Below are 14,523 nucleotides of genomic sequence, written 5' to 3'. Positions count from 1 at the left end.
AAAATAGTTTTAGAATAAAAGTATTCATAAAAAAAACACTGTATTTAAATGGTTTCCTTAATCTCTTAATCATCTATCTACGGATCTTCGGATCTATGGATCCACGCATCTAGTAGTGGAACTAGATTGACTTGGTGAAGTTCTTCACCCACTCCTCAGCCTCCTGCATCACCTTGGCCTCTGTCGCCTTGGAGCCATGTTTTTTCTCCAGTGTCAGATACTTTTTGTAGATTACTCGCATCTTCTCGGGCTTCAACTTCTGCTGCACAGCACGATCCAAAACGTTTCTATTGGAAGTATAGGAGTATCCATATGAGTTCAGTTTATTTTAAGATAATACGATTGAATGCCCCTATCTTGTAGGTAAAGTGTGAATTGCTGGTGGGGATTCAACAATCCCATCAAGGAGGAAAGTCTCAGCCTGAGATAGATATTTTAAAAGTAACAGACGGACAAATAGCTATCAGATCATCTTTCAACTCAGCCGACAGACAAAAAGCTTAGATTCTTACATCTGTTACACATTACGTTACGACCTTGTTGAAGAGCGTTGATCATTAAGAAATACAATACAGAATATGTGGACTGGGAGGCAACTCCTGAGGTAACATTACATCTCTACTTGTATTAGCTTACCTCGCGGAGTCAATTTGTCCCGTTTTGATCAGCATATCCACGTAGACACTCCAGATGTCAATGCGTTTCGGATACGAAGTGACAATGTCGTCGAGCAGCGTCTGGGCCATGTCCTTGTCATCGTTATTCTCGTACAACTTGGCAAAGGCCACAATGAGGTTGATGTCTGAAGAGATTTACAGAAAAATGCGGATTAGGGAAAGTTCTTAAAAAGTGTAAGGGATATGCTTACGCTCTGGGTTTGGCAGCGAGCGCAGGGCCCGTTGCAGCAGGGAATGAACCTGATCGGATTTTCCCAGCCAGAAGTAGGCTTCAGCCACCAGACGCCACACCTTCGGCTCAGACTTGAACTTCTTCAGAAGGATGACGAGCACCGAGGAGAGGCGCTCCCGTTGGTTGTTCTTCTTCAGAATGTCGACCACACTGATGTACGTCTCCAGGGGATCATTGCTCTGCAGTGCCTCCTTGAGCACCTCATCAAAGTTGTTGCCGTAGACGAGCTCCATGCTGAGCAGGGCACTCCAAATGTTTCGCAGTTCCTGCGGTTCGCGGAAGGAAATCGTTGCGATGGCTCTTCGGGCCAGATCGCGTGCCTTCTCAATCTCCGTGTTGGACAGAAGGAACGAAATGTACTTCAGCCAGGACATGCTGTTGTTTGGCTGGGCAATGACCAGACGTTCGTACTGGTCGATGGTCTCCAGTCGAGCCTGGGGATCGGCATTGCGTTCCTCGATTTCCCGCAGGCGCTTCTCTTCCTTGACTTCCGCTTTGGCCTTCTCCTTGGCACTGAGACGCTTCTTTTTGTTGGAGTTTGTCTGAGTTTCGGCAGTTGTTGGCTCATCCTCCTCCTCGTCGCTGGATGCATCTTTCGTCTGGTTTAAGTCGCTCTCCCAGAAATTGGCAACACCTGGCATGCGGGCCTTGGCCGCCTCATGCTGTGTGGCGTTACCCTTGGCTGTCTCTGCATTTGCCTTTGCACTTTTGGCTGGGGTTTTGTCCTCAAAGAATTGGCCATTATTCTTTTTGGAGATGCCATTTGTCAGGGACTCAACCTTCTTCTGTCCATTGGTAGGCGGCTGTGGCTGTACTGCCTCTTCTGCCTTTCGTTTGGTGGGAGTTGGCTCCGCCTTGGCCTTCTTGGACTTGGCTGGAGCTGCCTCAATCTTTTCCTGCTTGCTCTTGACTGGAGCTGCCTCAATCTTGGCCTTCTTGGCCTTAACTGGACCCAGGGTTTCCTCTGCTGTCGCTGTTGCTGCTCGCTTTGTGCCCTTCCACAAACGCCAGACTGTCTCTGGCACAGCGATGGGCAGCTCTTCGTGTATGAATCCAATATTGCAAAAATCTCCGGGCCGCAGACCCGCACTGCCCGAGTTCTCCACATCGTTGGCATGCAGCCGCACGGGACAGATGACCAACGGATTGACGCCCTTCTTTAGAGAGCAGACGATAACGGAGTCCAGTTTGAGCAAAACCTTGGCCTTCATTCCGGTCTTGCCAATGAGATTGCTGGGTATCAGCCATTGGGTATTGATGTGCTCAATATCCACCTTCTTGGTGCTGATAAGCAGCAGATCGTCGGCATAATCGATCCACAAGATCACGGCCGGCTGTTTGCTGCCCACCTGAGGGGTGGCGGCGCTGCCTGCTGGAGCCAGACTGGAGACCAGCAGAGCCTTCACCTTTGGAGAGCCCTCTACTGTATAGAGCCAATCGTTGGACACCGGATCAATGCCCTTGAAGATCACGCTGATGGTTTTCCCCAAATCGAATTTGGCAATGGGTGCGGATTTCTCCTTCAGTACAGACCTAATCTGCATCAATTCATCGAAATAGCTGCAAGGAAATACAAGTGTTAATGAAGACTCCTTAGAACTATGTTCGGGCTGCTCTTTTACCTCTCCACCAGCTTGGCCGTCTCGCCCAGATCCCCGCTCCACACATCCGTGAGTTTGGCCGAGACTGTCAGCGTCTTGGTCTCCACAGATTTGCTGAGAACCTTCACGTACAGCAGCTGATCGGGCGTAAGATCAACGGGCAATGCCCGCACGGCATTCAGGCGCAGCATCTTCACGTGCACCTTCACCACCTTGTTGTAGTCGCGTATGGCCACCATAAGATCCACCACCTGATCGGTGGATACATTTTTGACATACGCCCGCACTATGTCCCCCACTTGGACGGTCTTCCAGTCCGTGGTGAGCTGGCCACTGAAGTACGGGACATCGCGTAGGCTGAAAATATTCTGGCCAATGCAGGCGGCCTCCGTGTGCGAGCCCACCGGATGGATGCGCTTCTGGGCGGCAATCAGTTCCACGTGATCCGACAGCAGGCTGGATGGAATGAGGCCCAGAAATTCCTCTATCTTTGGCTCTTGTTCGTCGTCCTGGTCTGCATCTTCGTCCTCATCGGCGGGATAGGTGATTTTCATCTCGAGACCCGCATCCAATGCATTAGTTATCTCCACGGGACAGATCTCGCCTAGCTGGAACTTATCCTCGGGCAGCGTCAAGGTGATCTGATCCTTGTTGCGGCTCAGTATCCGGAACGTTGTGGTCTGGCCCTCAAAGAACGAAAGCGAGCTCTTCTCGCTCAGGTTCTGGCGATGGAGGACACCCTTGATGCCATCCCCGAACTTCACCAGGATATAGCCAGGCTCACAGCGGACAACGGTGCCCAGGTAGACGCCACCCTCGTGGGCAGCCGATAGACTGGTCAACAGCTTGGCATCCTTCCGCAGGTATTCGCTGCGATTGCTCAAATAACAGGTCTTGCGATCCAGGCTAATGTCGAGGACGCGACAGCGCACGCGTTGGCCCGCCTCGTAGCGGAGATTGTTGGCCAAATAGAGCTGATCGATGATGCCATTCAGCCTGCCAATCTTCACTGTCCAGCCGTTGATTTTCTCGTCCTTTTTGATCATCTTTGCGGTGACAATATCCCCCGGATTGAGATCTTCCAGGCTGTAGAGCTTCTCATTGACCAGATTGGGATCGTCGGAGCAGTAGTATAGCGATTCGATCATATCGTAGCCTAGGACGCGTACTTTATGCTTGGTTTTGCGACCATACTTGGACAGCACCTCGTCCTTGTCATAGTTTCCTTTGAAGTTTGCCTTGATGGAGCCGTAGGAAAGGATGGCCTTCAGCTTTTTATTGAGCAGCAGCACCACACCACCACTGCCCAGGCGTAGGACCTTGGCCTTCTCCACGATCGAGCCTGGCTTGAGCGGCTCCTCCTCCTGCTCCTCCACGTCTTCTGCTCTCTGCTTGATATCCAGATTGAGCGTCAGGTAGACCAGTTTGGTCAGAGGCATGACATACAGCACACGGGCATGGTACTCCTCGTTCAGCTCGTAGTCCTCGGGGGTTTCCAGAGCATTGGCCAGGTGATGTTCGTTTACGTAGGCCGTGAATGATTCGTTCATGATGCTGCCCTTGAGGCCGTCCTTTAGAAGTTTCGACACATTGAACCTGACAATACTGCCAGGCAGAATGTAGTCCAGATTCGATTCATTCTGGCTCTTGATCTTCAACGCATCCTGCTGTACGTGGACGCAGGTGCAACTGCTAGTGCTGGCATCGTGTTTGACTTGCTTCACTTTGAGGAACGCCAATTGTCCCACGTGCAGCGTTTGCTCTGCCGCCTCGCAGGCCACAAAGGCCGTCAGGCCCTGAATGCCCGTTTCAATCACATAGCCGTGCTCCAGAGCCTCAGATATGGCACCGGAAAAGACAAATCCCTTCTTGATGTTCTTGTGGTGCAGCCTCTCATGGACATCGGCTGGCTTGAGGGACAACAGCACGGAGGTTCGATTGCTGCCCGGCTTATCTGTTTTGATGGCTTTGCCATACACAATGGTGCCCACGGGGAAGAGCTCTGTCAGATCGTGATAGTCACTCGTTTCGCCAGCCATTGCCGATTGAGCGACGCGTGTGTAGGCCTCCGATATTTCACCCACCTGAGTACGAGCTGTCATCCGTCCGGGTATGGCGATCTGCAGAGAAATGGCACTGCTTTCCTTGACGACTCCCATAACCAGCATGTCCTCCTGTAGGGTGTCAAGCCTGAGCGTTTCCGCAGATGCCGATTCCAGCTGATCATTGTATTCTTCGGTGAGCTCCTTCAGAAAGCTATCCTTTGCTTTGCTTTGTTGTCCCTTTTTAGCCTTCTTCTGTGTCGCACCAAAAATCTGAAAACAAGGGGGAAAATCTGTAAGAACGGCAGGTGAAAACTGTTGCTGCGCAAGCCTACAATGTTGGAGTTAGCTGATTTGGCTTCTGCATGGATTATGCCGCCACGCGGGAAACTTTTTTCATTAGGAACCATTGTTGAAACTGAATTTAATTGCTTTAAATATTAAAAATTTAACTTCAACGTGCCCTCCCTCTGCACACGTGCGTCGACGAACAAATTCAGAGTCAGTGCTGATAAATGGAAAAATAGAGTCGGTGGCGGAAAATTGTTGGTCCATGGAAATCGGCGTTGTTTTACATATATGTTGAACTTTGTGAAAAAAACTGAATATTAATCAGTAACATTAAAAGCTTGACAAAACAAAATATATTTAATAGTTTTATTGGGTTTATCAAAATATATTCAAAAATTGAGTTGCGCGGGATAAGTGCTGTAAAAGACGCAAAGTCAAACAAATTTATAGCAACAATTTATAATTTGACCTTTTTTGTTTAAACCTTATTTTAATGAAAATCCACAAAAAATTAGTCTTAAAAATTAACTAATTTTGTACAAAATTTTGGTATTAATCGGATAAAATTATGTGTTCAGGGCTGAGGGTCTTAGCTAGCTAGTAATATTAAGCCGAATATAAAAATCGGGGAATATGATTTTTGATAGTGGAAAGTGTACATTAGCCCATTGTCGGCCAGGTGATATTAAATACACTACAATTATGAATTTCAGGTGAAAGATTTAGAGTTTTTTTTTATGTAAAGATGAAGGAGACGTTGGATACACAAAAATAATAATTATCAGTATTATTTTCCGCTGTTTCACTCAAGTTGATATCTTGCTTAAATTAAGGGCGTTCAATGGGTTAAGTTCGTTTCAGACACTGCACATGTTGTAAAGACTTTTTAAAAATGCAGACTTTACGCGAATTTACGCGTAAAACCAAGCGTGGAAACATCCTAAAAATTGTACGAGAGCACTACCTACGCGATGACATCGGTTGCGGCTCGGATCTGTGCAAATATTGCTTTCAAAACGAGGTTTATCAATTGACGTCGAAGCATGAGATCGCCAGCAGCCTCTTCAAGTTCCCCCACTACCTGGTGTTGGACACCAATGTGGTGCTGGATCAGATCGATGTGCTGGAGGAGGATGTGCTGCATAATGTGATTGTGCTGACCACAGTGCTGAACGAGGTGAAGCACAAAAGCTCGTCCATCTACAAGCGCTTCAACGAGATCATTCATGATCGCACCAGGAATTTCTATGTGTTTGTCAATGAGCATCACAAGTAAGTGGAAGCCCATGCCTCAATAGAGCCCAAAGCCATATATTACGAACGTTTGTATTTCAGGGACACCTATGCCGATCGGGATCCGGGGGAAACTGCCAACGATCGTAATGATCGCGCCATTCGCATGGCTACCAAGTGGTATGACACCCATCTGGAGACATCGCAGTCGTCTAAGGAGTTTGAGCGAAGCGGCATGGCCAACACTCGGGTTGTCCTGCTCACTGACGATGCCGGTAACCGGGCCAAGGCAGAAGCAGAAGGTATCCTAGTGGCCTCAGCCTCAGAGTATGTGAAATCTCTTGAAGATTTTCCCCTGCTGCTGGACAAATTGTCTCACAAAACCTTCGACAACGAGAAGCAGGCATTGCCGCAGTATCCAGCACATTTGAGCATGAAGCAGGTCCTCGAGGGTCTGCGGCTAAAGAAGCTGTTGCAGGGATCCTTTCAGGCGTCCAGAGAGAACTACCTCGAGGGCAGCGTCAATGTGGAGACCTACGAGAAGGGGGTATGTATTCCAGAGTAAAACCTTTTTGCTGATAACTTTTCCTAATTCCCATTTATCTTGAATAGATTCTAATACAAGGTCGCGAGTGTCTTAACCGGGCAGTGGATGGAGACCTGGTGGCAGTGGAACTTTTGCCGGAGAGCGAGTGGTCGGCCCCCAGTGAGATTGTCCTAGAGGAGAAGAACGTCTACGCTGACGATGTTCCGAGCGAGGAGCGCACGGAAGAGGAAAAGGACATGCTGAAGCAAGTGCAGCAAGCGGCCGCTGCCGCCTCCGCAGAGCGCACACCCACGGGTCGGATCGTGGGCATCGTGCGGCGCAAATGGCGGCAGTATTGTGGCATCTTGCAGCCCAGCCTGATAGAGAACACGAATCGTCATATTTTTGTGCCCGCCGATCGCAAGATTCCCCGCATTCGCATCGAGACGCGTCAGGCGGCCAAGCTGCAGAATCAGCGCATCATTGTGACCATCGATACGTGGCCGCGGAACTCGCGCTATCCGCAGGGGCACTTTGTGCGCTCTCTGGGACCCCTCGGGGACATGGCCACCGAGAATGAGGTGATCCTGCTGGAGCATGACGTCCCCCACTGCAAATTCTCGGAGGAAGTCCTCAGCTTTCTGCCAAAACTGCCCTGGTCAATCACCGCGGAGGACTATGCCAAGCGTGTGGATCTGCGCGAACTCGACATTTGTTCGGTGGATCCGCCCGGCTGCACGGACATCGATGATGCTCTCCATTGTCGCGAGCTGCCCAATGGCAATTTCGAGGTGGGTGTCCACATAGCCGATGTCAGTCACTTTATCCGGCCCGGGAATGCCTTGGATAAGGAGGCTGCTGCCCGCGGCACCACCGTCTATTTGGTGGGCAAGCGCATCGACATGGTGCCCGAGTTGCTCAGCTCCAATCTGTGCTCCCTGGTGGGTGGCGTCGAGCGGTTTGCCTTCTCCTGTGTCTGGGAGGTGGACAAGGAGGCGAATGTGATTGACAAACGCTTCCACAAGAGCGTGATCAAGTCCAAGCGTGCCATGACATACGAGGAGGCGCAGGTACTGATCGATGATGCCACGCAGCAAAGTGAAATTGCCAAATCCCTGAGGCATTTGAATCGACTGGCCAAGATCCTCAAGAAACGACGCATGGATAACGGTGCCCTGGTTCTGGCCTCACCCGAGATCCGCTTCCAGGTGGACAGCGAAACGCATGAGCCCCTCGAGGTGGAGGCCAAACAGATGCGCGAAACCAACTCCATGGTGGAGGAATTTATGTTGCTGGCCAATATCACAGTGGCGGAGCACATAGCCGCCGAGTTCACGGAATGCGCTGTCCTGCGTCGCCATCCGAAGCCACCGCCCACCAACTTTGATCCACTGGTGAAGGCTGCCCGCTATCAGGGCTTCCAGGTGGACACGGAGACGGGTCTGGTATTGTCACATTCGCTGGACAAGTGCGTGAAGGAGGACAATCCATATTTCAACACGATGATTCGCATTTTAACCACACGCTGCATGATGCAGGCAGTCTACTTCATTAGCGGCAGCCTACAGAAGGAGGAGTTCTTCCATTACGGCCTGGCCGCACCCATCTACACGCATTTCACATCTCCCATTCGTCGGTACTCGGACATAATGGTGCATCGCCTGCTGGCTGCTTCGATTGGGGCCGACAGCACATATGCTCAGCTGCTGGAGCGCAAGTCGAATGAAGAGCTGTGCCACAACCTGAACTACCGCCATAAAATGGCACAGTATGCGGCTCGCGCCTCAGTGGGTCTCAACACGCATCTGTTCTTCCGCGGCAAGGAGGAGGACGAAGAGGGGTATGTGATCTAGAAGTTAAAGTCATTGAATACTCTGGTTTTACACAGTTCTGTTCCCTTTAGTTATGTCTTATTCGTGCGAAAGAATGCCCTGCAAGTGCTCATCCCCAAGTACGGTCTCGAGGGTACTTTGTATTTGAAGACCGACAAAGACGGCAAAGATGGAGTGGAGCGCACCAAGAGCGAGGTCATATTCACATTCAACGAGGAGGATCACACGCAGAGATGCGGCAATGTGGTCTTCCATTCCTTCGATCCAGTCTCTGTCCGATTGAGTCTGGATTCGTCCAATGTGCAGCACGAGAAGTTGGTCTTCCGACTAGTCAAGCCCTACATCAAGGGATTCAGTGTTGAGCCAAGTACAGATGCAGATATACCACCCACAAAAAAGACCAAGAAGGATACCAAGAAGAAGAACTAAGAGACTATTCCATCTCGTACAGTTTAAAATTTCATTTTGTATTTAAGTTAAGCTGAAAAAATATTAAATTACATTAATATTTTGTATATATGAATAGCTTATATTTGATGGTTAATATTTTCTTGTCTTTTCAATTTTATATCCTTATGTCGTTAATTAGTTCATCAAGATCTACGCGTGTCATCATAGTTCTCATCTGTTCTTTACCCACTTTCATATCAGGGAAGACTTAAAAATTTCCCAGATGTTTCAATATGACCATTATACCTTTGTTCTTTCCGCTTTGTACATCGTATATCTATCTACCACCAATTCCTTTGCTCTCCTCAAAGTTCAAATCCTTACCTGGGTTTCCAGTAATTAGTATTAATATTTATATTTTTGGTGAAGTCTTTGCTATTTTAGCACACTTTAATTAGTTTTAATCTTCCCCAGTCAATAGACCAACATGTATATTTCCTACAAGAACGCGACTGGTTCGGTTGCGTGTCATACGACAGCGCCCCTCGGTTGTTTGGACGTTCTGCCAGGAGGATGGTGCCGACAATTGATGGTACTCATTGAAATGTAATATTGGGGGATTGCTCCTCTTTGCTAAATGTTCCGTAATATCGTCGTTTCAGTTCTCTCTTTTGCTCGATGAGTATTTGCTGAGAATTTCAAGAAAGCACCTTTGATCGACGACTAATTCTTAAAGGTTCTGGTTGTCTACTTGTCGTTCTACATTTTCCAGTTCCATTGCAAGGTCTCGACTAGAGTGCGACGGTTGTGTTTTGTTTTCAGCTGTTTTTGGACGGATACATCATATAGGATATACCTTTCATATACCCACAAAAAACCCAATTTCTAATAAAAAACAACTAACATATCTACATAGAATGGAACCGGATTCAAGTGCAGTGAATTATGTGAATTACGAAGGCAGTAAGTTATCCCCAAACGATTGAAAGAACGTGAGAATCTTTAGTGTGAGATTTCCTGGTTTTTAGGGGTACATCTTCGTTCTATAACCTGAAAACTATGTGTTGTAATAGGATTACTATATTACATGGGTTATATTAAAATGGTGTGATTGATTGAAGAACGGAGAAATAACCTTAAAGCTGTGTGTAACGATATATAGGTATATGCACATATAGATCATAGATACGCGTATATACCCCTGTATAAAAACTTTCGATCCAATGCGTAAATTCCCACTTAATGATATAATTGATTGGAGTTCAAATTCTTAGGCTCATTAGCTTATGCAATACGGAGTAGACTTAGAGGAGTCCAAGCTTCAAGTCTCACAATGACGTGCTGCGGATTAGGCTTCCATGTCTACTATGTCTCTCTTTCTGTCTGGCTGCCTGTATGCCCCGTATGCTCGTCTACAGCCCATGGGGCGGGCTATATACCATATACTCGTATGTCCGAGTACGAGTAGTATATAAATCAGTTGAGTGACCGCGACATTTAGAGGTATTTAAAATTCAATTCGGGCCCAATGGCGTGCGTTGTGTAAGGTGGAAAGTGGTGTAAATTAGTTTAGGCGCCTAATTTTATGCACCAACTTAGTATGCAGCCAAGAAGAACATCCAACTTACATGCTTGGACGCAGTAGGACAATGAACCCATCGTCGTCTTACTAATGCCCATCGTCTCTTCTGTTCAGGCGCCTCCATCGGTGGCATGCCCATCGAGGCACACGATCCCACCTATCTGGAGGCCTATCGCCAGAGTATTCAGAATCCGGTGGCCTTCTGGGAGGAGCAGGGACACCTGCTGGACTGGGACCGTCCTTGGCAGCAGGTGCTGGACAACAGCAATCCACCCTTCAGCAAGTGGTATGTCGGGGGCTATCTGAATGCCTGCTACAATGCCATCGATCGGCACATTCTGGCCGGCAGGGGCGAGCAGGTGGCCCTCATCCACGACAGCCCACTGACGGGAACGGTGCGCCGTGTCACCTACCAGGAGCTCTACGACCAGATCATCCTCCTGGCCGGTGGCCTTGCCAAAATGGGCGTGGTCAAGGGGGATCGTGTGGTGATCTACATGCCGCTCATACCGGAGACGATCATTGCCATGCTGGCCATCGTTCGCCTGGGAGCCATTCATTCTGTGGTCTTTGGCGGCTTTGCTGCACGGGAGCTCTGTTCGAGAATCGAGCATGTGGAACCGAAGCTTGTGATCGCCTCGAATGTGGGCGTGGAGCCGGGCAAAGTTGTGCCCTATCTGGAAATCCTCCACTCGGCCATCAACATGTCGCGCTGGCACCCGCCCCAGCGCAACATCATCTTCATGCGGGACAATGTCTCCGTGGACACTGTGGACGAAGGGGCAGATGTGCTCTGGTCCGATGTCCTGGCCATGGCAGATGCCAACCAACCTATTGCCTGTGTGCCCATCGAGGCCAACGATCCGCTGTACATCCTCTACACCTCGGGCACCACCGACAAGCCGAAGGGAGTGCTCCGCACCATTGGCGGCCATCTGGTGGCCCTGATGTACACGCTGAAGCGTATCTACGGCATAGGACCGGGCGACACTTGGTGGGCTGCCTCCGACATGGGTTGGGTGGTGGGACACTCGTACATCTGCTACGGTCCCCTCTGCCTGGGCGCCACCAGCGTCATGTACGAGGGAAAACCGGATCGCACTCCAGATCCTGGACAGTACTTCAGGTGAGACCCGCACTGATCACTTTCGGGTGAGCGTGAGCCTGATGCTTCATTCTCTTCCTATCTCCGCGGCAGGATCATCGATCAGTACAAGGTCCGTTCGATCTTTTCCGTGCCAACCTCCTTCCGGGTGATCCGTCGCGCCGATCCGGACATCAGCTATGGTCGGCAGTACTCTATGAAATCCCTGCGTGCCATTTTCATTGCCGGCGAGCACTGCGATTACGAAACGAAGATGTGGATCGAGAAGACCTTCAAGGTGCCGGCACTGAACCACTGGTGGCAGACGGAGACGGGCTCGGCGGTGACTGCCACCTGCCTGGGCTTTCAGCAGAGCCTCAGTCCGCCCACCTACTCCACGGGTCTGCCCTTGATGGGCTACGATGGTAAGAGCTAGCCACACAAATTATTAGTATTTCTATTTCTCAAAACATTCCTTTCTTTTGCAGTCAAGATCCTAAAGCCCGATGGCAGCGAGTGTGAATCCTCGGAGCTGGGAAGAATTGTACTGAAGATGCCCCTGCCCCCGGGCAACATGGCCACGCTGTACAAGAACGAGGAGCTCTTCCGCAAGCTGTACTTCCAAAAGTTTCCAGTGAGTTTTTTTTAGACAGAGAATTGCTCTCCCACTGGTATTTAAATCTTTCTGATTCTAGGGCTACTACGACACCATGGATGCTGGCTATAAGGATGAACGTGGCTATATATTTGTCACGGCACGCGACGATGATGTCATCAATGTGGCTGGACATCGTATCTCCACCTCCAGTTTGGAGGATGCTGTTCTCAGGAACCCCGACGTGGTCGATGTGGCTGTCTTCGGTGTGCCCGAGCCCACCAAGGGACAGGTGCCGCTCTGCCTCTACATACCCGTCGAGAATTGCCGGAAAACGGACGCCAAACTCTCGACCGAGATCATCAAGCTGATCCGCGATGTGGTGGGGCCCATTGCCGCCTTCCGGCTGATCACCTCGGTCAACAATCTGCCACGCACTCGCTCTGGGAAGACCATGCGCAAGGCTATGGCGGACTTTGCCCGTAACGAGCGTGTGATCCTGCCGGCCACCATCGACGATGCGAGCGTCTTCACTGAGATCCGGCGTGCCCTGCAGCAGCTGGGCTATGCGATGTCCGCCCCCGATCCCATTGTGGCCAAGCTGTTGGACTGAATAAACGTCGTAGGCTGTACAATTCCAATGAACAAAATAATAAAAGTTAAACCAATTTCTATATGCTGTTCCATCGATTACCCAGCGTAGGCCGCGTCAAGTGGGCGAATATTTTAATTTAAATGGTAATCGTTGGGCAGGCACTATGGCCTATCCCCTCTTCCGATCGCGCCCTTCCTTCCCGGGCACTTCTGACGCACTATTTCCCATACTCGTACCACTCGGCACCCAATCAGTTTATTCAAATTTTGTGCAAATTTCCAGCGACATTGTTGGGTGGATTGTTGTCCCCTTCCCAATGCCTTTTTGCCCGCACATATGGCATTTGCCATTGCATTATTCGGTTTAATGTTTGCTCTCAGAACATTAAAGATGACAGTGTTAGCGTAACCCAATTAGTGTGCCAGTAAAGTGGGGGAATCCACAACAATATGGTGTACTAGCTAAAGAGAATAGGAAAGAAAAACAGGCAAATTCTCTTATCCGATTATCTAATTTATTAAATGGACTGCAGGACCTTAGGTTAACTGTTGAAGACTGAAAGTACATGTTCTGGGAAAGCTCTAAACTGGTTCCGAGTATTTCTAGAGGGACTTGGATAGCTATGGGCAGCTAGGTGACTGAGGGCTTTGTTTCGCTGGGGATTAACTTGAGCATCTTCAATCGCAGCCGTCAATCGTGCTTCCAAACGAAACCAAGGACCATAAGATGGTTGCTCTCCAGCGATTATTCAGCGGCATTTTATTTTATTTACATTTTATTTCACGTAAAGGTTAAGCTTGTACTAGTCCTACGGGGTCTTTAGTGCATTGACCCAGAAATGTTCGTTTATGGAAGTTGTCAATTCTGCCTCCCTTGAGGCAGTCCTTCATTTTTTCGCTTTCAAAGTGACTAAGCTTCCAGGTAAAATGTAGTCGAGATAGGTTAAAATATGAGTCTACCTTTGAGGCAGTTTCTCCCACTTCATAAAGCCAAAATTTGCAGACGTTACCACGCGTCTTAAGGCTTCAGAGAACCGCCCCCAGGGTGCGCACTTTAATGACGCCGTTTTCCGTAAAAGCCTCCATAATCAATTCTATATCTTTCTAAAGAGCTTGAGCGTTTTCGCAGACACTCATTGATCATAAATCAGATTCTTTCTAGGGACCATTATAGACATTCTCCTCAAAGTCTCAAAGGATATTAAAATGGCTCTTCAAGGGTCAGGTACATTGCGAAATCTGGTGAACAATACCAATCCTTAGCGCAGGCTTTATTTCGCCTGTAAATAATTTTCCAGCCATCCCACTTCGTTACTTCGTTAGAAATGCGTTTAACATCAAAGACAGAACAATTTGATTAGCTATTTGGTACTTTTTGGTAGTTCCACTGCATTACGTGGCTGGAGATGGAGTTCTGACGTCGCAGTCCAAAATGTCCTCATACAGATGGATGGATGGGTGAATGCTTAGCATTCGAAACACGGACTGGATAAAATTAATTGCAGTGCTTCGCCTGCAAATCCCAGCATCATAAACGAAAGATTACTTTGCTTACGCATCTGCAGAGCATCAGAGCGACTAAATTGCAGCAGCACCGAGGAGAGAGAAACTTTAAAGTGGGCTCTTAAAGGGAGTCGAGTGCTGTCATTGCAAAGTACGCATTTACGAGCACATTAATCGCTATAACTACCTATAAATATGGGTATTGAGACGGTGGCCACTGATCATAAAATAGAAGCCACTTTTACAACACAATTAAGAGCTGATAAACTTACATAATAGATAAACAAACATATTGGGCCACTCGGTGGGTCTTCATCTGCACCGCCCGTCCCAGAGTCCGA

General features: G+C 48.9%; 3 protein-coding genes across 3 annotated transcripts; 2 read left to right on the top strand and 1 right to left on the bottom strand.

Annotated features, from left to right (window-relative positions):
* Positions 1 to 4: 4 nt before the first annotated feature.
* Positions 5 to 5,095, bottom strand: Rrp5 (Ribosomal RNA Processing 5). Its single transcript, XM_001359103.5, has 5 exons — positions 4,888 to 5,095; positions 2,532 to 4,825; positions 869 to 2,469; positions 637 to 802; positions 5 to 287 (listed from the first exon to the last, which is right to left on the bottom strand). Exons 1-5 carry the CDS (start codon positions 4,960 to 4,962, stop codon positions 122 to 124), a joined length of 4,302 nt encoding a protein of 1,433 aa, XP_001359140.2. The 5' UTR covers positions 4,963 to 5,095; the 3' UTR covers positions 5 to 121.
* A 581-nt stretch (positions 5,096 to 5,676) lies between these two features.
* On the top strand, positions 5,677 to 8,964 carry Dis3 (exosome complex exonuclease RRP44-like protein Dis3). The gene is made up of 4 exons (XM_001359102.5): positions 5,677 to 6,115; positions 6,179 to 6,623; positions 6,689 to 8,442; positions 8,506 to 8,964. Exons 1-4 carry the CDS (start codon positions 5,736 to 5,738, stop codon positions 8,861 to 8,863), a joined length of 2,937 nt encoding a protein of 978 aa, XP_001359139.3. The 5' UTR covers positions 5,677 to 5,735; the 3' UTR covers positions 8,864 to 8,964.
* Positions 8,965 to 9,593: 629 nt separating this feature from the next.
* On the top strand, positions 9,594 to 12,759 carry LOC4802165 (acyl-CoA synthetase short-chain family member 3, mitochondrial). The gene is made up of 5 exons (XM_001359101.4): positions 9,594 to 9,787; positions 10,521 to 11,532; positions 11,605 to 11,915; positions 11,979 to 12,124; positions 12,186 to 12,759. The coding sequence occupies exons 1-5, from the start codon at positions 9,742 to 9,744 to the stop codon at positions 12,696 to 12,698; spliced, it is 2,028 nt and encodes a 675-aa protein (XP_001359138.2). The 5' UTR covers positions 9,594 to 9,741; the 3' UTR covers positions 12,699 to 12,759.
* Positions 12,760 to 14,523: the final 1,764 nt, after the last annotated feature.

The sequence above is a fragment of the Drosophila pseudoobscura genome, chromosome 2, assembly GCF_009870125.1.
Source record: "Drosophila pseudoobscura strain MV-25-SWS-2005 chromosome 2, UCI_Dpse_MV25, whole genome shotgun sequence".
NCBI lineage: Eukaryota > Metazoa > Arthropoda > Insecta > Diptera > Drosophilidae > Drosophila > Drosophila pseudoobscura.
The sequence above is the reverse complement of the archived record's forward strand: the minus strand, read 5'-3'. Positions and strand labels throughout refer to the sequence as shown.

Coding starts and splice junctions, on each gene's coding strand:
- Rrp5 (XM_001359103.5), bottom strand. CDS start 4,962: ATGGTTCCTAATGAAAAAAGTTTCCCGCGTGGCGGCATAATCCATGCA. Junction 2,470..2,531: donor ACGGCCAAGCTGGTGGAGAG/GTAAAAGAGCAG, acceptor ATTTCCTTGCAG/CTATTTCGATGAATTGATGC. Junction 803..868: donor CTCGCTGCCAAACCCAGAGC/GTAAGCATATCC, acceptor AAATCTCTTCAG/ACATCAACCTCATTGTGGCC.
- Dis3 (XM_001359102.5), top strand. CDS start 5,736: ATGCAGACTTTACGCGAATTTACGCGTAAAACCAAGCGTGGAAACATC. Junction 6,116..6,178: donor TTTGTCAATGAGCATCACAA/GTAAGTGGAAGC, acceptor TTTGTATTTCAG/GGACACCTATGCCGATCGGG. Junction 6,624..6,688: donor TGGAGACCTACGAGAAGGGG/GTATGTATTCCA, acceptor TATCTTGAATAG/ATTCTAATACAAGGTCGCGA.
- LOC4802165 (XM_001359101.4), top strand. CDS start 9,742: ATGGAACCGGATTCAAGTGCAGTGAATTATGTGAATTACGAAGGCA. Junction 11,916..11,978: donor GCCCTTGATGGGCTACGATG/GTAAGAGCTAGC, acceptor TTTCTTTTGCAG/TCAAGATCCTAAAGCCCGAT. Junction 12,125..12,185: donor TGTACTTCCAAAAGTTTCCA/GTGAGTTTTTTT, acceptor TTCTGATTCTAG/GGCTACTACGACACCATGGA.